At 47.8% G+C, this 20,278-nt stretch overlaps 2 protein-coding genes across 8 annotated transcripts in view; one reads left to right on the forward strand and one right to left on the reverse strand.

Moving 5' to 3' along the window:
• The first annotated feature begins 1,247 nt into the window (after positions 1-1,247).
• LOC105467727 (N-terminal asparagine amidase) lies at positions 1,248-19,317 on the forward strand. The gene is made up of 10 exons (XM_011717393.2): positions 1,248-1,429; positions 8,755-8,857; positions 8,934-8,999; positions 9,303-9,411; positions 12,474-12,547; positions 15,385-15,438; positions 15,931-15,984; positions 16,972-17,069; positions 18,513-18,626; positions 18,976-19,317. Exons 1-10 carry the CDS (start codon positions 1,349-1,351, stop codon positions 19,153-19,155), a joined length of 933 nt encoding a protein of 310 aa, XP_011715695.1. The 5' UTR covers positions 1,248-1,348; the 3' UTR covers positions 19,156-19,317.
• The window catches only part of LOC105467728 (pyridoxal dependent decarboxylase domain containing 1), a 60,247-nt gene continuing 58,329 nt past the window's right edge, over positions 18,361-20,278 (reverse strand). For 5 of the 7 annotated variants that reach the window (XM_071084155.1, XM_071084154.1, XM_071084156.1 and 2 more), the window contains one exon: positions 19,481-20,048. In XM_071084155.1, the coding sequence (XP_070940256.1) occupies positions 19,905-20,048 (144 nt within the window). In that variant the 3' untranslated portion in view covers positions 19,481-19,904. Of the gene's footprint in view, positions 18,681-19,480; positions 20,049-20,278 lie in introns of those variants that run through there. The other 2 variants (XM_071084150.1, XM_071084153.1) reach the window with 2 other exon arrangements.

A 20,278-nucleotide genomic window follows, 5' to 3' on the forward strand; every position in this document is an offset into this window, starting at 1 on the left:
GAGAAATAATTTCCTGGTAGCTAGAAATAGAGTTATTTTGGGTGGGAAGTTGGATAACCTGGCAATGGGAACACCCTCTTCTGCAGTCACTTCTTTACTGTAGTAAATTTCCTGGTATTTTTGTTGAATGGGGTGTGTAAGCTGAGGGGAGATTTATGAAAGACGATGAATACAGATGATACAATTCTAATGAAGTTTCTGCTCTATCATGTGGCTCCTCTGTAGCTTCTGTAAACTCACCACTGCATCTTTTGTAAAATTACTTTTTGTTCATGTGCTGCAGAGTCGGATGAATTTGAGCAGTATTTCCAGATTTGAGAAGAGAGCTCCACGGTGAGACGCCTCTCGCCTTGGGGACCAGTCCTCAGATTAGGGGCTGTGCAGTCAGTATCCGCAAATCCTTCCCCCACGATTCCCAGCCCACCTGTGAGTGGCCTATTGGATTCCAACCACGAAGTGTTATCGAGGATCTCTTCAGTACGTGGGGCTAGCACAGTTCAGCATATATTTTCCCAGTTTAAGACTCTTTACGTTTATTATTATTATTATTTTTAGAGACAGAGTCTCCCTCTGCAGTGCCCAAACAGCTCATTGCAGCCTCCCACTCCTGGGGTCAAGAGATCCTCCCGCCTCAGTCTACAGAGTGGCTGGGATTACAGGTGCATGCCACCATGCCCAGTTAATGTTTAAATTTTTGGCAGAGACGAGGGTATGGGGGAGGGTGGGTCTCGCTATGTTGCCCAGGCTGGTCTCGAACTCCCGGCCTCAAGCGATCCTCCTGCCTCGGCACCCCAAAGCTCTGGGATTACAGGCGTGAGCCACCGTGCCCGCCTGATTAGGTTTATTACTCATTGAATACAATCCTACGGAGCTGCACAGCAGGGTCCCAAACTCAAGCTTGTGGAAGGTCACACCTGGGAAGCGTGGAGCAATGACCTAAAGCGCAGTAGCCGGAGCCAGAACCCGCCCCGGGAACTCCCCCGGAGGCTCTCTTGGCTCGCACAGCCGCTCCCTGGCCGCTCCCCTTTCCCCGCCTCCTTCACTCCCACGCTTTTGGGACTACACTTCCCAGCGCCGCTTGCGGAGGAGGCGGGCCGCGAGCTGCTTCCGGGGCCGCTTCCTGGCTTTGGACTACATTTCCCGTGAGGCCTTGCGGCCCCGTCCTGGATTTCTCCAGACTCTTCGGCCAGCGCCGCCTCCGCCTGGACTCCACTTCCCGGCAGCGCCCGCGGCGGGGCGGGGCAGGACGAGGCGGGACGCGCGGCCCGAGGGGCGGGGGTGGCGGGCGGCCCGGGGCTGCGGGGGGGGCCACCGCCTCCCTGGGCCTGCCTGGGCGACCGCCTCCGCGATGCCGCTGCTCGTCGAGGGGAGGCGAGTGCGGCTGCCGCAGTCCGCCGGGGACCTCGTCCGAGCCCACCCGCCTTTGGAGGTGAGCGGGGCGCGGCGCGGGGCTTCGGGGCGGGCCCGAGGGGAAGCTGCAGGGCGGGCGAGCGCCCTCCTCACCCCGCCGCCGCCCGTCTCACGCGACACAGACTTGAAACTTGGCGCTGTCGGCACATCCGGAGCCCTGACTGTTGGCTCGCGCCTTCCCCTTGAGGGGTCCGGGAGCTTTTGCCTTCTTGAGACTTCAGCGGACTGCAGCGGAGGCCACTCTCTGACGGGGGAGGGGACGAGTGCCCAGAGAGGTTAGGTGACTAGCCCAAGGTCGCACAGCACTGCGGCTTGAGGACACGCCGGGACCCTTATTCCCAGACGGGGCGGCTGCAGCCCCCAGAGGGGCCGGTCCGTTTAGGCAAATCCGGCCGCCCGCCTTCGGGGACCGGCAGCCTGCCGTGAACGTTGCCTCGTCCTTGCGTCCCCGTGAAGCAGGAGGTTATTCCAGGGCGGGCTTCGGAGAGCGTTTGGGCCGGGGGATCTTGGCGGGGACCCCCATTCCTTCCTCCTCTCTCCCCTACCCCCGGGGCGTAGGGCGCCGAGTTATTTTTAGCCGGAAGAGCGAGCCTTGCAACCCAGCTGGGCCATAGGACCACGCCCTGATGCACGGGTTTTGTTTGTTTTTTCTGCTTTTGTGCTCAAATGGATCTCTCAACTCTTGTCCACGCTTCTGCAAGGGCTGTTGGCAAGGGGGTTCTTAGTTTTTAAAAAGAGCGGGGCGTGGAGCGGGGGAGGCAAACGTCCTACTTGCCATAGATCCTGTTAAAGGGGACTCAAATCAGTTCGTTGATTTGAGAATCAAATATCGAGCCCCTAATATCTGTTGGGCACCGTACTTATCACTGTCCCTACCCTCGGAGTGTTTACAGTCTAGAAGGGAGAATGGTTTCTGATGGAAGAAGGCTCAGATACTGTAAACTGTTAAGTGCCATAAAGAAAAAGCGTCCCCTTTCACTCTGAGATGTGAAGCACAGGAACCTGACCAAGTGTGTGGGGTTGGGGAAGGCATTTAGAGGTTTCATCTGTCACAGCTGTACAGTTTGTGATTATTTTGTTTGCTCGTTTGTTCTCTATTTGATCTGTTCCCAGAATGTAAGCCTCCTGAAGGCAGATAAGAGTAGTATCCTCGCTTTTGTATCCTCAGAGTGTAGGACGGTCCCTGGCATAGAATTGACGCTCAGTAAAGATGTGTTGCATAAACGAGGGCACAAAATAACCCCTGAACGTGATCTGAAGGGTGAGAAGTACTTACTGACAGGAGAAGGCAGACAGCTCTGTGTGATTCTCAGCTTGCATTTCAGGACCGACCATCGTCTGTTAGCCAACATGCACCGAGCTAGGTGTGGTGGTGTGTCATTTTATCCTTGCATTGTGTTACTGTCTTGTTAACTAGCGAAGTCAGGAGTAGGACTCACCAAGGAAAAATAATTTCAGCAGCCTGAAGAATTTAGGGGACGCTCTACTTTTGTCTGTTTGAAAATGTTCGTGATAGAAAGTTAGATAGGTGTCCCGGGTTGCACACTTAAGTGTGGAGGGGGATTTGGTGACATACCAGGACTGCTCCTCTGGAAGGAAGGTTTTGGCCTATTTAAGAAGACATGTCCTAGAAAGACTGTACTGGGGACCAGTTTGTGTTACAGGAACTTTGGAAGGGGGCAATCACCTTGATTTGCGGCAGTGTAAGTGAAGGATGCAGGCACGAGAGAGATTTGAAAAGAAGGGTGAAGGCATCGCAGCTGGGCAAGCCGCCTGGGGCGCGGTGGGCAGGAGGGGAAGGGCTCAGTGGGTGGGTGGCCTGGCCAGTTTCCCCAGAGCAGCCAGGGTGAGGAGGGGAAACATGGAAAGTAAACCTACAGAGGTGGGTTGTACCCAGATGACCAAATGACCAAGGGGCTCAGATGGACTTTTCACCTACTTAGCAACAGGGAGACATTAAAGGTTGGAATTTTTTTTTTTTTTGGAGACTGAGTTTCGCTGTGGCCCAGGCTGGAGTGCTGTGGCGCAATATCGGCTCACTGCAACCTCCGCCTCCCAGGTTCAAGCGATTGTTGTGCCTCAGCCTCCCAAGTAGCTGCGATTACAGGTGCACACCACCAAGCCCAGGTAATTTTTTTATTTTTGGTAGAGATGGGGTTTCACCGTGGTTGGCCGGGCTGGTCTCGAACTCCCGACCTCAAGTGATCTGACCGTCTCGGCCTCCCAAAGTGCTGGGATTACCGGTGTGAGCCAGTCTGCCCGGCCTGGACTATTTTTATGTAATAAAGCAGGGTGTCCTCTTTGTAGGAAAGCAAAATATAATAATATAGAGAAGAAAAAAGTAATGTATGACTACAACCATTCTTCAGTTTGGTGGAAGTCGTAATGGAGGTTTTTCTTTGTACATAATTTGCTTTTAAACAATGATAGCTTGCTATATGTTGTTTTATGTGTCTTTTTCATGTAACGATGTGTTCTGAGTATGGAGTACCTACCAACAGTTCAAAGCCTGTGTGTAGCTATGACTAGCAAATAACAATAACAGTAATACAGTGGAAGCTGCCAAGCACCACAGCAAGTGTTACTGCTATTCCCATTTTACAGATGAGAACTGTGAGGCACAGAGAGGCTGGGAAACTGGCCCCAGGCCCCACATCCTGGGAGCCAGGAAGCCAGGATTGGAACCCTGGCAGCCTGCCCTTACCTCTGGAGCCGCGCTATTCAGTACAGTAGCCACGAGCCATGTGGTTCCTTATGATTTAAATCAATTAAAATTAGACAAAATTGAAAACTCAGTTTTTAGTAGCAGTAGCCACATTTCAAGTGCTGAGCAGACAGAGTGGCTCCTAATGAGACAGTATGAATATAGACTGACCATCCCTGCAGAAAGTTCCTTTGGCCAGAGCTGTTGAGAGCCCTCCCTTAGTCACTCTTAACCAGTCACTGGGTACGCGGTCACCAGTCCTGCAACATCTTGGGTGATATAGTTCCATAGAGTCTACAAGATGCTCACAGCATAGCGTAGTTCCTGCTTTTATTAATTGATTTATTTTTGAGAGACGCAGCCTTGCTCTGTCACCCAGGCTGGAATGCAATGGCGCGATCTTGGCTCACCGCAACCTCTGCCTCCCAGGTTCAAGGGATTCTCCTGCCTCAGCCTCCCAAGTATCTGGGATACCAGACATCCGCCACCATACCCGGCTAATTTTTGTATTTTTAGTAGAGATGGGGCTTCAACATGTTGGCCAGGCTGGTCTGAAACTCCTGACCTCAAGTGATCCTCCTGCGTCGGCCTCCGAAGTGCTGGGATTACAGGCGTGAGCCACTGTGTTGGGCCTCATAATTTCTTATATACAGTTGTGCTTTACGGTTCACAAATCACTTTCATGCCCCTCTCCTGTTTATAAAGGAAGAAGTGACAAACAGGACAGCAGGGGTGAGGGCCACATGATCATCCCCTAGGTCACAGCTCGGTGACTGGCTAAGACACAGGTCAACAAGCCACAGCTCATGGGCCAGACCCTGTTTATATATAGCCTGTAGGCCAAGAGTGCTCTTTATATTTCTCAAAGGTCGAAAATCAAAATAATATTTTGTAACATGTTAAATTGTATTGAAATTAAAACTTCGGTGTCACCTTTATAGTTTTACACATACCATCTGTATGGTCTGTGGCTGCTTTCACTTCGTCACAGCAGAGTTGAGCAGTTGTGACGGGGACTGCGGCCTTGCAGAACCTCAAATATTTACTGTCTGGCCTTTTTCAGAAAATCTGCTGGTCACTGGGTTAAGAGAATACTGCCTTTGAATAGGAATTGGGGAATAGGGATGAGGGACTGAGGGAAAAGTTTTTTTTTAAAGCAAATATTAGTGTCTAGAGAATATGAGAGGTTAAGAAAACTGGGACTATTTGTATATGAATTTATAAAGTAGGACTGTGTGTTTTTCCAAAGAAGGGAAGTTTGGGTAAACTCTTTTCACTACTTAAAAGAGGAAAAATTAGCTAAGTGTGGTGGCGTGCGCCTGTGGTTCCAGCTACTCCAAAGGAGGCTGAGGTGGGAGGATTGCTTGAGCCCAGGAGTTTGAGGCTGCAGTGAGCTATGATGGGGCCACAGCACTTCAGCCTGGGCAACAGAGTGAGGCCTTGGCTCTTAAAAAAAAAAAAAAAAAATTAAAAATAAAGTAGAGGCTGGGCACAGTGACTCATGCCTATAATCCTAGCACTTTGGGAGGCTGAAGCAGGAGGATCACCTGAGGCCAGGAGTTTGAGACCAGCCTGGGCAACACAGGGAGCCCTCCCATCTCTACAAAAAATACAAAAGTTAGCCCGGTGCGGTGGCTCACGCCGTTACGCCAGCTCCTTGGGAGGCTGCGGTGGGAGGATTGCTTGAGGCCAGAGGCCGCAGTAAGGCACGGTCTTGCCGCTGCTCTCCAGCCTGGGAGACAGTGAGACCCCGTCTAAAAACAGAAATTAAAACATAGAGCAGAGCAGTCTGCCGCGCTAGTTTTCTGGCTTTCTCTCTTCCGATAATGTTTGCTTTTATTTCTTTGGGAAATCGAAGGAGCTGTGTTGAAGAGAGACATGCTTTCTGGTCTCTGTGAAAGGAATAATTAATTTCTCACAAATAGCTTTGCTTTTGAGTGGTGACCCAGTTGTGAAAATGAGTGTTAAAAATTCGCCTCTGCGCCCTCCCCTCCCCTCCCCTCCCCTCCCCTTTCCTCCAAGAGCAAAGCAGAAGGTAAGTATTTCAGGAGTAATCAAGAGGGAATTCTGAATTCTCCCCTATGTTACTCTGAATGAAGGTGAGGTAGGAAGTGGAATGAGAATGAGAGGCTTTCACCTGTAGAGGTGTTCCGAGTTAGAGTACAGTCTGTCACACCCGTTTCTCATTGACTTCTGGAGCAAGCAAAGCTGTCTTGCCAATCTCATTTTACACTGCAGTTCATTTAATCTTTAGTTTGTTTCTTAAATTGAGGGGCTTGTCTCATTTTCATTGACACCTTGCTTCCGGTTAATGGAAGTGTATAAAGAGAAGAAAACGCCGTGTAAGTAATCAAGCTGATCATTATTTTTATTACATATCTTCTTTTAGTTTAATCTTAATTTTTTTTTTTTTTTTTGAGGCAGGGTCTTGGTCTGTCACCCAGGCTGGAGTGCAGTGGTACAATCATGGTTCACTGCAGCCTCCACCTCCTGGCTGCAAGTGATCCTCCCACCTGAGCCTCCAGAGTAGCTGGGACTACAGGCACACGCCACCACACCCAGCTAATTTTTTTTTTTTTTTTGTAGAGACAGGATATTCCTTGTTGCCCAGGCTGGTTTTGAACTCCAAGGCTCAAGTAGTCCTCCCTCCTCAGCCTCCCAAAGTGTTGGGATTACAGTTGGGAGCCATCGCACCCAGCTGCTCTTATGTTTTATTAAGCGAGCACTAACCTAAATTAGCACCACTCATGCGAAATGGCAGGAAGTCGATAGAAGACTGAGACTGCAAAACGGTCCTCCCGCGTAGGCAATACAGGCAATACATACATACGTTGCCCGGAAGATTTTGTTCATCCAGGAGTTTGTTGCAAGTAAGAAGGAAATGATGATACATTGTAGTGTTATATCAATTTAACATTTTTGAAAAAGTTTTCATTAAATAATTTAACCACTTGAATTTTTAACCACTTAATTTTTTTTGCAAGCTCACTAAATAAGTTTGTACAAATATTCAGTTAGATTATTGACACTTAGTATTAACACATCTTTCGTAAATTTGCCTTATCCATTCGGTTTTTATATTCTAATAATAACTATGTGATAGAACATCGAGAGAAGAGAGGACAACAGCACCAGGAAATCACTCATGTTTGCTCTTTCTGGCACAGCCATGGTTGTATTGGTGAAATTTCCTTCCAGTATTTTTCTCTATAAGCATTTAATCATTGTCATATCAGCAGCACATTTATAGCTCTTCAAAACATTTTTTCTACTTCTATAGCTGGCTTTTCAATTAGCATTTTGAAACTCTTTTTCCCATAGTTTTCATTTCTCATGACTGTGTAGTTAGTGGTTGTGACTTGGTTCTGTGCATAATTTACTTACTTTTTCCATTGTTGCTCCCAGCTTTTCCCCATTACAAATTACACAGGGGGCAGGGCACGGTGGCTCATGCTATAATCCCAGCACCTTGGGAGGCCAAGGCGGGCGGATCACTTGAGGCCAGGAGTTTGATACTAGTGTGGCCAACATGGCGAAACCCGGTTTCTATTAAAAATACAAAAAGCTGGGCATGGTGGCGCCTGCCTGTAATCCTAGCTACTGGGGAGGCTGAGGATGAGAATCACTTGAACCTGGGAGGTGGAGACTACAGTGAGCTGAGATCACGCCACTGCACTCCAGACTGGGCAACAGAGCAAGACTCTGTCTCAAAAAAAAAAAAAAAAAAAAGACAAATAACACAGAGATGAACACATTTGGAGTTATTTCCTTAGGACAGATTTCCAGAATTGAAATTACTAGGTTAGGGACTAAGGTAAAAAAGAGGAGGCCAGGTATGGTGGCTTATGCCTGTAATCCCAGCACAGTAGGAGGCCAAGGTGGGTGGATCACTTGAGTCCAAGAGTTTGAGACCAGCCTGGGCATCATAGGGAGGCCCCATCTCTACAAAAAGTATAAAAATCAGCTGGGTGTGGTGGTGCAGGCCTGTGATCCCAGCTACTTAGGAGGCTAAGGTGGGAGGATTGCTCGAGCCTGGGAGGTGGAAGCTGCAGTGAGTTGAAATTGTACCACTTTACTCCAGCTTGGGTGACAGAGTGAGAGACTGTCTCCAAAAAAAAAAGGGGGATGTGATTTCAGAGCCATCCATCCACTATTCCTGTGTAATCTGATTCTCTTTAAATTGTGAAGAGTCTCACACTCTTTAGTAAAGAACTGTGATAGCCAGGTGTAGTGGCTCACGCCTGTAATCCCAGTACTTTGGGAGGCCAAGGCAGGAAGATTGCTTGAGCCCAGGAGTTCAAGACCAGCTTGGGCAACATAGTGAGGCCCTATCTCTTTTAAAAAAAAAAAAAAAAAAAAAAAAAAAAAAACTGTAATAAAGGATTTTTGCATCTCATTTCATAGGTTATTATGACATCTGATTTCGTAGGTTAAACCACTGCGCAGAACCTCATCGTTTTCTCTGCATTGTTCCGAATGACCGTGGCGGCTGCCTTTTTCTTTGAGCCTCTCTGTCCACTAACACACTCCCGACACACTACCGTGCTGCCCACCAGAGCCCGCTTTGGCTCTCTCCACATCTTTAGTTTTTCCATCCTCACTAATTTACATCACTATTTTATTTTTTTTTAATTAAACAGGAAAGAGCCAGACTTCTCAGAGGTCAGTCTGTTCAACAAGTGGGACCCCAGGGCCTTCTGTATGTTCAGCAAAGAGAGCTTGCAGTGACCTCCCCAAAGGATGGTAGGTTAGGAAGCAGTGAATTGGGCGTTATCCCAAAAGGCTATTGGATATTTTATTTTATTTCTTTTTTAAACAGGCTCCATCTCCATTCTGGGTTCTGATGATGCCACTACTTGTCACATTGTGGTCCTGAGGCACACAGGTATGACGAGAGAGGTGAAGGAAACCATTACTTAAACTGACCCAACCTTTGGGACCATTGAAATTCTCGCGTTGAGTTTCCTGGTGTCTTGTTGGAAGCGGACTCCGCTTACCTTTTTTCTGGTCTGCATGGTGTCTCCCTGGTGTCCTGGTCAGAATGGGTTGGCTGGGCAGCACAGACCTTTCCGTTTTTCCCCTACAGGATATTCAAAGACGAGGCGGTCCAGAGGGACAGGCGGAGTCTCGGCCTCTGCACTGCGCTTGCATCAGGAATAACTTGAGTCCTTTTACCCTTGTTCTTCAGGTAATGGGGCCACCTGCTTGACACATTGTGACGGAACCGACACCAAAGCTGAGGTCCCCTTGATCATGAACTCCATAAAATCCTTTTCCGACCACGCTCAATGTGGAAGGTGAGATCCACGCTGCTCTCATAGGTGAATTGGGATCTTGGAACCGTCGCGTGCAGGACGTGGCCGTGGAAGCTGTTAGGGGAACACAGGATGCCGCCACCGCCGTGTCTGCCTCGTTCCCCTGGAACAGAACCTGGCACGACTGGGCACTGCGTCAGCAGTGGTTGAGTGAATGAGTGGGTGCGGGACTTGAGATGGAAGGCTTGACTTTGAACTTGATGTCCTCTTAGGAACGTCGCATTTGCGATTTTCAGGTCGCTTTGCTCCCCCCCCGGGTGTGGTAGCTCTTCGTGCAGTCATTTTTCCCGCAGTTACTTGTTAAATGCTTCCTCTCACCTACCCCTTGTAGTTTCTAGGGACACAGCAGTGAAGAGTAGACAGAAAGCCTGGCCCAAGGTGTTCGTATTCCGAAGCCGAGAGACTGTACACAAGAGGGGGTGTTGGGTGGTGAGGCGGTCTATGGAGAAGACGAGGCCAGGAAGATGTGGGGACTGTCAGGGGGCGAGGCCTGTAGTTCTTTTTCTTGTTCTCTTTCTGTTGTTGTTGAGATAGGGTCTTGCTGTGTTGCCCTGTCTGGAGCGCAGTTGTGTGATCTCAGCTCACTGCAGCCTTGACTTCACAGACTCAAGTGATTCTCCCACCTCAGCCTCCCGAGTAGCTGGGACCACAGGTGTGCACCACCATTCCTGGCTAGTTTGTTGTATTTTTTTTTTTTTGTAGAGACAGGGTTTTGCCATGTTGCCCAGGCTGGTCTCAAACTCTTGGGCTCAAGTGATCCTCTCAGCTGAGGGGGGTGCAGTTTTAAATTCTAGCAGATTGATAGTTTCCCACGGATTGCTAGAGAAGCAGCAGCCTCCAGCCCGGCTGCCCCCGCAGCACCTATCCTCTCTCCCTGCAGTAAAGTATCTGCTGCCTGCGTTTGACAGAGACAGGCACTGAGGCCCAACATGCTGGAGCACACAGGAGCTAAGTGGAGGCTGATGACACAGGCCTGCTGTCAAGACCACTGTTCACACACCTGTCCCCTCTCCGTGCTCTGTCTTTGTGTAGACCTGGCAGGCGTTGCTGTCATTTTATTTGAAGTCTAAGGCAGCCATTGAGTGAATTATTCCCATCATACACAAAGGCTTGGAATCGCAGGAGTCAAAAAAGGAAAGAAAGAGTTCTCTGGGAGAGTTTTGCTAGTCAATAGTGATCGATTCTAAATTCTACCTCTGCGGTCTGTGCCAACGCTGGGCTGACTTCCTGGGCATGTGACCCATGCAGACCCAAAATAGTATTTTCATTTGCCTATCACCTTGTCCCCGGCAGGGGGACATAATCAGTGTCATTATGTTTCCACACACTGTGCTCCATGGTTCTCAGAACATGCTTGTCAACTCTTCCTGATCTGTTGTAGAACAACTGTGATCACTTGGGGAGTCAGAGGCAAACCTAGTGGCCCAGTGGCGAGCAAAGCCATGGTGGGCACAGCTCTCTTTACTACTTGGAGTTTATGAGGAGGCCCCTTGAGGCTGTGCCCCATGCTGGATACATCCAAGGTCCTGGTTCATCCCTTAGGAAGACTGTGTGTCTCAGAAGGCAGCGTGAAGTCCGGCAACACTTGCCGAGCGTGAATTCCCCCGTTTGACGGGCTGTGGAAAAGGGGGTAGTAGATGAGTGTGGGAAACACTGGATTCAACAAAGTTGGGTTTTTTCAATCGCAGGACTTCTCAGAGTTTCACTGTGCTAATGTGCAGTGTGACTCCTAAGGAGGGCTTCCAAGAGGCAGTGGCTCAATTTTTTTGTTTTGTTTTTAAATTTGTTTTAGAGCCAGAGTTTCACTGTCACCCAGGCTAGTCTCAAACTTCTGGGCTCAAGCAATCCTTCCACCTCTGCCTCCCGAGTAGCTGGGAATAGAGGTATGTGCCAGCATACCTGGCCCCAAACTTTTTTTTTTTTTTTGAGACAGAGTCTGGCTCTGTCACCCATGCTGGCATGCAATGGCACAATCTTGGCTCACTGCAACCTCTGCCTCCTGGGTTCAAGTGATTCTCCTGCCTCAGCCTCCCAAGCAGCTGGGATTACAGACGCCCACCACCATGCCCAACTTATTTATTTATTTATTTCCCCTGAGACGGAGTCTTGCTCGGTTGCCCAGAGCTGGAGTGCAGTGGTGCGATCTCGGCTCACTGCAATCTCCACCTCCCAGGTTCAAGCAGTTCTCCTGCCTCAGCCTCCCGAGTAGCTGGGATTACAGGTGTGCCACCATGCCCGGCTAATTTTCTTTTTTTCTTCCCTTGACATGCAGTCTCACTGTGTAGCCCAAGCTGGAGTGCAGTGGCATGATCTTGACTCACTGCAACCTCTGCCGCCTGGGTTCAAGCAATTCTCCTGCCTCAGCCTCCCAAGTAGCTGGGACTATAGGTGCATGCCATAACGGCCAGATTTTTTTTTTTTTTTTTTTGTATTTTAATACAGATGGAGTTTCTATTCTATTTTGTATTTTAATAGAGATGGAGTTCTATTTTTTTGTATTTTAATAGAGATGGAGTTGCTCAGGCTGGTTGCAGACTCCTGAGCTCAAGCAATCCGCCTGCCTCAGCCTCCCAAAGTGCTGGCATTACAGGTGTGAGCCACCATGCCTGGCCTAATTTTCGTAGTTTTAGTAGAGATAGAGTTTTACCATGTTGGCCAGGCTGGTCTTGAACTCCTGACCTCAAGTGATCCATCCACCTCAGCCTCCCAAAGTGCTACGATTACAGGTGTGAGCCACCGCGCCCGTCCTGTGCCCGTACTCTTCTAGAGCAGAGCTCCCCACTGGTGCATGGAGGCGGCATCACGTTTGTGTTCAGATATGGATCCCCTGAGTCCTCAGGGCCCCTGGGCAGGGTCCCCAGAAGCTTGCCATTGGCCTTGGCCGTGTGCTCCAGGTATTTTGTTTTGCGGTGGCACGAAGATGACCTGAAGCTCTGCTGTAGAGCAAGGGCTCACAGAAGCTGAGAATGAAAGTTCAAAGTGAGACCAGTGCACGCACTGGTGTCGTCTTCTGGCCTCTGACCCCTGTCCCATCTCTTTGCCAGGCTGGAAGTGCACCTCGTTGGAGGCTTCAGTGACGACAGGCAGTTGTCACAAAAACTCACTCATCAACTTCTTAGTAAGTTCATTGTTTTTTCTTTCCCCCAAATTGGACACAAATATGTACCTGTATTTGCTTGGGTTAAAAATCCCAACTAGTACAAAACCTAAGAAGGGCGCCCCCACTTGGAGGAGCGTAGAGAAACAGGCTGCCTCGCTTGGAGTTTCACAGAAACACTGAATGCATGGAGCTCATGTGTAGGGTTGCAGGGCTGGAGACAAGATTTTCTACTAAAACAGCAGTGGACACATTCCAAAACAGTAAGTGCTCTCAACTGTGTGAAAACAGAGCCACCCTCCCTCCTGGCAAAAATGTCCATTTTAATCTGCAGAAAATTAAAACACTGATGTTACCGTTTTTTCCCTATTAGCATGTTTTTTTCTTTTTCTTTCTTTTTTTTTTTTCAGACGGAGTCATGCTCTGTTGACCAGAATGGAGTGCAGTAGCACAATCTCGGCTCACTGCAAGCTCTGCCTCCTGGGTTCAAGCAGTTCTCCTGCCTCACCCTCCCGAGTAGCTGGGATCACAGGCGTGAGCGACCACACCCACCTAATTTTGTACTTTTAGTAGAGACGGGGTTTCACCATGTTGGCCAGGCTGGTTGTGAACTGTTGACCTCGTGATCCACCTGCCTCGGCCTCCCAAAGTGCTGGGATTACAGGTGTGAGTCACTGTGCCTGGCCTAAATTAGCAAATATTTTCAAGAAAGAAGGAAACAAAGATGACATTGTTGTGTGTGGACTAACCACGAGGCTGTGAGGTAAGCTTACTCATACAATGGTACAGCCTGTCCGGGAAGCAATTTGGCATCATGACTGAAGGCCTCACTCTGCCGCCCAGGCTGTAGTGCAGTGGCACCATCATGGCTTACTGCAGCCTCAACCTACTGAGTTCAAGTGATCCTCCCTCCTCAGCCTCCCAAGTAGCTGTGACTAGGTGCATGCCACCATGCCCAGCTGATTCTTCTTTTTTTTTTGAGATGTAATCTTGCTCTATCACCCAGGCTGGAGTGCAGTGGCGTGATCTTGGCTCACTGCAAGCTCTGCCTCCCGGGTTCATGCCATTCTCCTGCCTCAGCCTTCCTAGTAGCTGGGACTACAGGCGCCCGCCACCATGCCCAGCTAATTTTTTGTATTTTTAGTAGAGACGAGATTTCACCGTGTTAGCCAGGATGGATGCCCAGCTGATTTTTAAATTTTTTGTAGAGACAGGGTCTTGCCATGAGTTAACTCTTAAAAAAGGTTCATATCCGGCCGGGCACGGTGGCTCATGCCTGTAATCCCAGCACTTTGGGAGGCCGAGGAAGGTGGATAACCTAAGGTCAGGAGTTCAAGACCAGCCTGGGTAACATGGTGAAACCCTGTCTCTACTAAAAATACAAAAATTAGGCCAGGCGCAGTGGCTCCTGCCTGTAATCACAGCACTTTGGGAGTTCAAGGCAGGCCGATCACCTGAGGTCAGAGGTTCAAGACAAGCCTGACCAACATGGAGAAACCCCGTCTCTACTAAAAATACAAAATTAGCTGGGCATGGTGGAGCATACCTGTAATCCCAGCTACTTGGGAGGCTGAGGCAGGAGAATTGCTTGAACCCGGGAGGTAGAGGCTGTGGTGAGCTGAGATCATGCCATTGCACTCCAGCATGGGCATCAAGAGCGAAATGGGCATAGTGGTGCACGCCTGTAATCCCAGCTACTCAGGAGGCTGAGGCAAAATTGCTTGAACCTAGGAGACGGAGGTTGCGGTGAACTGAGATCGCACCACCGCACTCCAGCCTGGGTGACAGAGGGGAGACTCAGTCTCAAAAAATAAATAAATAAGTAAAAGGTTAATATCCTTTGACCCAGTAATTCCCCTTGTGGAAATACATGCTAAGAAAATAATCCGAAATGTGCATAGAGATTTGAGCCTGAAGATGAGCAGTAGAACATTACGTATAACAGGAAATCTGATGTTATCAGAATAATAATTATGTAGTCGCTAAAAAATAACACATAAAGGTGAGAATTACATGGGAAAATACCTATGCACAAGCAAATCAGGATATAAAATTGTTGGCTGGGCGCAGTGGCTCATTCCTGTAATCCCAGAACTTTGGGAGGCCAAGGCTGGTGGATCACTTGAAATCAGGAGTTCAAGACCAGCCAGCCTGGCCAACATGGTGAAACCTTGTCTCTACTAAAAATACAAAAATTAGCTGGGCGTGGTGGCACACACCTGTAATTCCAGCTACTTGGGAGGCTGAGGCAGGAGAATCACTTGAACCCGGGAGGTGGAGATTGTGATGAGCAGAGGTCGCTCTACTGTACTCCAGCCTGGGTGACAGAGCCTAAGACTCCATCTTAAAAAAAAAAATTGTAAAATTGTCTTTATGGTCAGCTCTGCTGAGCACAGAAAAATATGGAAGAAAATACACTAATTAAAACAGTGCTAGGATTATGGACATTAAAAACCGACTTCTTTCTGTTCTTCTGTATTTTTCAAATCTGTTACAGTGGCCAGATGTTTGTCTTTACAACTCTGATAATCAGGAAAACAGTTTACTTAGGAGAAAAGTAAAAATCTTATGAATCCATGGGTTCCCGCAAAACTCTCAGAATGAGGAGAAAAATGGGAAGGCTCAGCCCAGGCTCCTTTGGGCCTGAGGCTGAGAATGTGGCCGTCTTCTGGCGCTCAGGGTTCTGTGGTGTCAGCTCCCCAGAGGCCAGGCTGTGGCTGCTTGGGCGTGGGCGTTGGGGTGTGGGGTGGAGCACACTCAGCTGGCTGCCGTCCCTGGCTGTCCTTGGCTTGCTCAGCAGTTTGTTCTGGTAACTAGAGGAACTTTTCTGACATCCAGTCTTGAACTTCTCATCGTAGGTGAATTTGACAGGCAAGAAGATGACATTCACTTAGTGACACTGTGTGTGACAGGTAAGTTCTGCCATTTGTCCCAAAGTGAAGATGTGGGTCTCAGGACTGTTTTGCCCCCAGCCTTGCAGTGGGCCCAAGTCCTGGCACACACTGCTGTCACGGGTTGGCCAGCATCTGTTCTGGCTCTTCCTGTGGTGGGATGGCCTTCCCCTTGCCCTTGTCACCATCTGCCCAGCCTCAGTTTCAGTGCGGCCCCCTTGTCTCCCAGGAAGGAGGGCACTGGATCTCAGAGGAGCCACCACCTGTGTGGCAGACAGGGCGCATGGAGAAGGTGGGGGGAGTGGGGACCAATTCTGCAGCCGCCAGTTTGTTCAGTAAAAACCCCCCTGCCTTGGGACAGGGTAGGGAAACGGCCACAATCCCTTTAATTTTCTGGAATTTTCCTCCCTTTCTGCATTGAGGAGTTCCTTCTTGGCCTTCATTATACAAAGTAAAAATAATTGTTTGGTATTTCTTTAAAAAGTGTATCTTAAAAACATTTTTATTTTGTAGAATTAAATGACCGGGAAGAAAACGAAAACCACTTTCCGATAATATATGGCATTGGTAAGTAGTGTGCATCTTTTGTGGGTTGGAGGCTTGGTCACATGTGCGGTTAAAGTCTAATTCAGCAAACCAGTGACCCCACTGATGTCAGGATGGGACAGCCTTGGGTTCAGATCCCAGCTCCTGCGAACATCTGCTGTGAAACCTTGGGCAAGTAGCTTAACTTCTCTAAGCTTGACCTACAAAACTGAGGTAACATTCACTTCTTAAGACTTTGAAGCAGCAACGTGGTAGCAGATAGAAAGCACAGGCCCTGCCCACCCTTCCCAGGAGCTGGGAGAGCACCTGGTTTTGTTTCCGTCTCTCCCCAGCACCCCAGGCCAGGCGCCCTTTTCTCCTGTCAGTGCTCTGGGGGAGGAAGGCAGGCACTGGAATCCTTCTGTACATCAGGAACTGAGGAGGTTTTGCTTGAGAACAGAAGTCCTCCAAAGTGTAAAGCTCAGGCTAGAGAAAACCCAGCACCATCCTCCCTGCTTGACAGCCCCAGGACTCCTGAGGAAAAGGCGAGGAATCGGCTGTATTTCAGAGAGCTGCTGCTGTATCGGTGATACCTGATTGATTTAGCTGGGTAGTAGGTACATGGTGTTCACTGTTCTATTCTCTGTAATTTCGTGTATGTATAAAATACTAAATTGTGAAGATTCCAACAGAACAATCACAGTTCACCTACCTACCCCTGGCTGTACACCAGTAGGGCTGACTAGAGGTTTTGCTACATGTCCGACTGAAGGAATGGCTGCCTCCCATGTGGAAAGCAGCTCTTGGTTTAGAACAAAATCTCATCGAGTTCAGCTCGGGCCTCCCTGCACTTTTCTTGGGGTAAAGGTTGCATTTTCCCTCCCCAGGGAGGGGAACTCTAGACACTTAGGAGCCATTCTGTTCACCCTCCTATCTTTCTCTTAGGAGTGGAGGTAGAAATGTTAAGACTGTGCAGACTTTTCGCCTTGGTCTTTTGTCAATTCAGAGTCATCCTGTTGTCCTTCACAGCTGTCAATATTAAGACTGCAGAGATTTACAGAGCCTCCTTTCAAGATCGGGGTCCAGAGGAGCAGCTGCGGGCCGCGCGGACTTTAGCAGGAGGACCAGTGAGTTTGAAATCATCTTTGTTAAGGGGTAAAAAAAAAAAAAAAAAGGGGGCATCAAATATCAAGGCCTTAAGTTTTCTGGATCTTAGAAAAGTTTATGCTGTATGTCAGCTTCTTTACAGTTGTCAATTAGCAGGGACCAGCACATACATACATACCGCCCCACACTCACTGTCTCAAAATAGTAATGAACATCTTGAGGTCATCAGCTCCAGTTCTCTGCCTAAAAGGTGTGGGAGGTATGTGTGAACCCAAGCATCTGAATTCAAAGAGAACAAACTTCTGTTACTTCATAAGAGCCTTCCTGTAAAGTTCCTACAAAGAGAGGAGACCTGGGACGCAGGAGTGGAGGTTTCTCCCCTCTGCACTTGGGACTAGGCATTCTTTTGGACCGGGTCGCCGAAGAGCAATTTGCTGAAACAATTAACCCAAAATAATGATCAAATTAAAGTCTGATTCCCTCAGTGTACTTAATTAACACTGTAATTTTAAAAGTTAGAAAACAGAAAACTCAAGGTTTATATGCCATTTGAGGAATGGGTGAAAGCTTTAAAAATGCTCAAAGTGTGAAAAAACAGAAATCATATTCAGGCCACCCCAAAGAAATCTTCTCATTTATGAAATGCTGATGTTTTCACTGGAAACTGTGTTTGGATTCAGAGCGATTTGTTTTGCCACCCCTTTTAACATTTTTAGGACTTCTCAAGGAGCCTAACAGGCCTAGTTTAGTTTGATACTCAGAACAGATTTCAGTCTCAGTTACCAAAGTGAATATTGCTGGGTAAGCTGAGGCTGCCATTGGCAAATTTGGGAATTCAAGGAATGGATCATTTGGCAAATTAGCTTCTTTCTTTTGATGGGGTAAAGGCTGCATTTTCCCTCTCCAGGGAGGGGAACTCTAGACACTTAGGAGCCATTCTGTTCACCCTCCTATCTTTCTCTTAGGAGTGGAGGTAGAAACGTTAAGACTGTGCAGACTTTTCGCCTTGGTCTTTTGTCAATTCAGAGACAGGGCAGCAGGCACTGTATGCTTTTCAATTGCAAGGTGATCAGTTGTTTGGGGTATAAATAATGAGGCAATGAGGAACACAGACTTCAGTCAGACGCATCTGGGTTTGAGGCCCAGCTCTGAGGCTTACTGGACACGTGACCTGGGAAATGGGCCCCGTTTCTCTGAGCCTCAAGTTTTCACCCCAAATGGGAAAAACACCCTTGTCCTGTGGGACTGCTGTTGGCGCTCAGCAGTCATGTGTATGCCCCACAGCGTGCAGCAGCAGACACATGGGACGTGTTCAGTAGCTGGCAGTTTGTTATTTCAGACAGGCTTTAAGCAGCTTATGCAGAGAAATGCATGAAAGGACTACACTGGTGCTTGCGTTACTGGGAGGGTTTGAAAAGTGGGTGACATTCCTGAAATTCTATCCTTGACATGTTCTTTTGTAGATGATTAGCATTTATGATGCAGAGACAGAACAACTTCGTATAGGACCATACTCCTGGACGCCATTTCCACATGTGGATTTCTGGTTGCAGCAAGATGACAAGCAAATACTAGAGGTGAGAGTTTACAGGCTGGGTAAGTCTTAAATCTCTGGACCCTGGTTTCCCCATCTGTAAGGAAAAAAAAGGGTTTAGACCAGGTCATAGCTGCTTTCCCTTTTACTTTTTGGATGCCATTGACAGACCCCATTTAACTTGTATATCACCTGGGGATATGTCAAGTCCTGGATGGAAATTTGTGTGGGTAAAGCAGTAAGCATTCAACTTTTTTCTCATTAATCCAGACCACCTCATTTCTTACGTATTTTACTATATATGTGTCCAAGAACAAAGATACTTTGACATCTTTATCAAAGCGGGGAACAGGAAGGTGACTTCTCTCATGCCCACCATCTTGTGTTTTCAGAATCTTTCTACTTCGCCTCTGGCTGAGCCACCTCACTTTGTTGAACATATTAGATCTACCTTGATGTTTTTAAAAAAATACCCATCTCCAACTAACACACTGTTTCCTGGAAATAAAGCCCTACTCTACAAAAAAAATGAAGATGGCTTGTGGGAAAAGATCTCTTCTCCAGGAAGCTAAAAAACAGGAATTACCAAAGAAAGCACCTTTTTGGCCTGACAGAGACCATTGGTGGGGCTGGTACGAATCCAGATTTGGAACCTACATCCGTTGGGTCGTAGGCCTCCTTGCCTCCTGTCTTTCAAATGACTTTCAAAATAAAACCTTATTTTGGCAAAGGCATTTGTTGAGACTTACTTTTTGGTTTACTAAAAAGTTGATGTCCAGCTTTTTTTTGGTCAGTAACAAGGGGCAGAGGAGACCCTACCTCCCACTGGTCTATCGGCAGCTATTTCAGGTACTTGGGTAAGTCTTTTGTAATAACATTTATAAACTGAATTCACTGTTAACAATTTCAAGAACCTTTATTGAAACCAACATTCGAATAATATCTCAAGGGTGAAATGTTTCAGCAAAACCAGTTTTAACAATTCCAAATATATATAAAAACATGTAATTTTGTTAAAGGTGATAATTTACCCCTCCCCCATTTTATCTGCTATAATTCATTGCACCAAATAGGGAAGACTTTAATCATCTGCACCAAAAAAAAACCCACAAAAAACCCTGCATTTTAACAAGTGTCAAATGTCAAAAATCCCATCAAATCAGAGTATAATTATAGGCTTAATATGGTATAACTAAGGCTTCCAATACTACAGTCCAGAAACCCAGTGTGAATTCCCCATTTTCAGGTCTCCCAAAAGTTTTGACTCTGCTGGACTAAAAAGGCACAGGGGCCATTACTTACTACGAAGTGATGCAGTACTTCAGAAAAGGAGGAACAGGCAGTGCGAGCGAGCTTCTACTGACTTAAGCAGGGAGCCTGGCTGGATCAGCATGAGAGTGATCTGCTGGTTCGTGTTTCTGAGTTGGGCCCAGGTGAGCTGCCAGGGCAGTAGAAGCTGCAGAAGCTTCAGTGGGAGACAAGTCAAAGGGGTACTTGCTTTCAGATTTTAACCCACGTGGGTGCTGTGCAGCACACGGGAGAAGGCTCTGAAGGGTAGCATCTACTGGGTTTTCAGCTACTAAACAGAAATGAGCACAGTCTGTACTTATGTGCCAAGTTAAAAGCTTTACCAGTATTTAAAAATATATGGTCAGGAGGAGACTTTACATAGTTTCTCTTTACAAACAGTATATA

This window comes from Macaca nemestrina, chromosome 18 (genome assembly GCF_043159975.1).
Source record: "Macaca nemestrina isolate mMacNem1 chromosome 18, mMacNem.hap1, whole genome shotgun sequence".
Taxonomy (NCBI): Eukaryota; Metazoa; Chordata; class Mammalia; order Primates; family Cercopithecidae; genus Macaca; species Macaca nemestrina.

Excerpts from the sequence above, each read along its gene's own strand:
- LOC105467727 (XM_011717393.2), top strand. The coding sequence starts at position 1,349 with ATGCCGCTGCTCGTCGAGGGGAGGCGAGTGCGGCTGCCGCAGTCCGCC. Across the intron at positions 15,439-15,930 it reads AGTGACACTGTGTGTGACAG|AATTAAATGACCGGGAAGAA; the intron begins GTAAGTTCTGCC and ends TTTATTTTGTAG. Across the intron at positions 15,985-16,971 it reads TCCGATAATATATGGCATTG|CTGTCAATATTAAGACTGCA; the intron begins GTAAGTAGTGTG and ends TGTCCTTCACAG.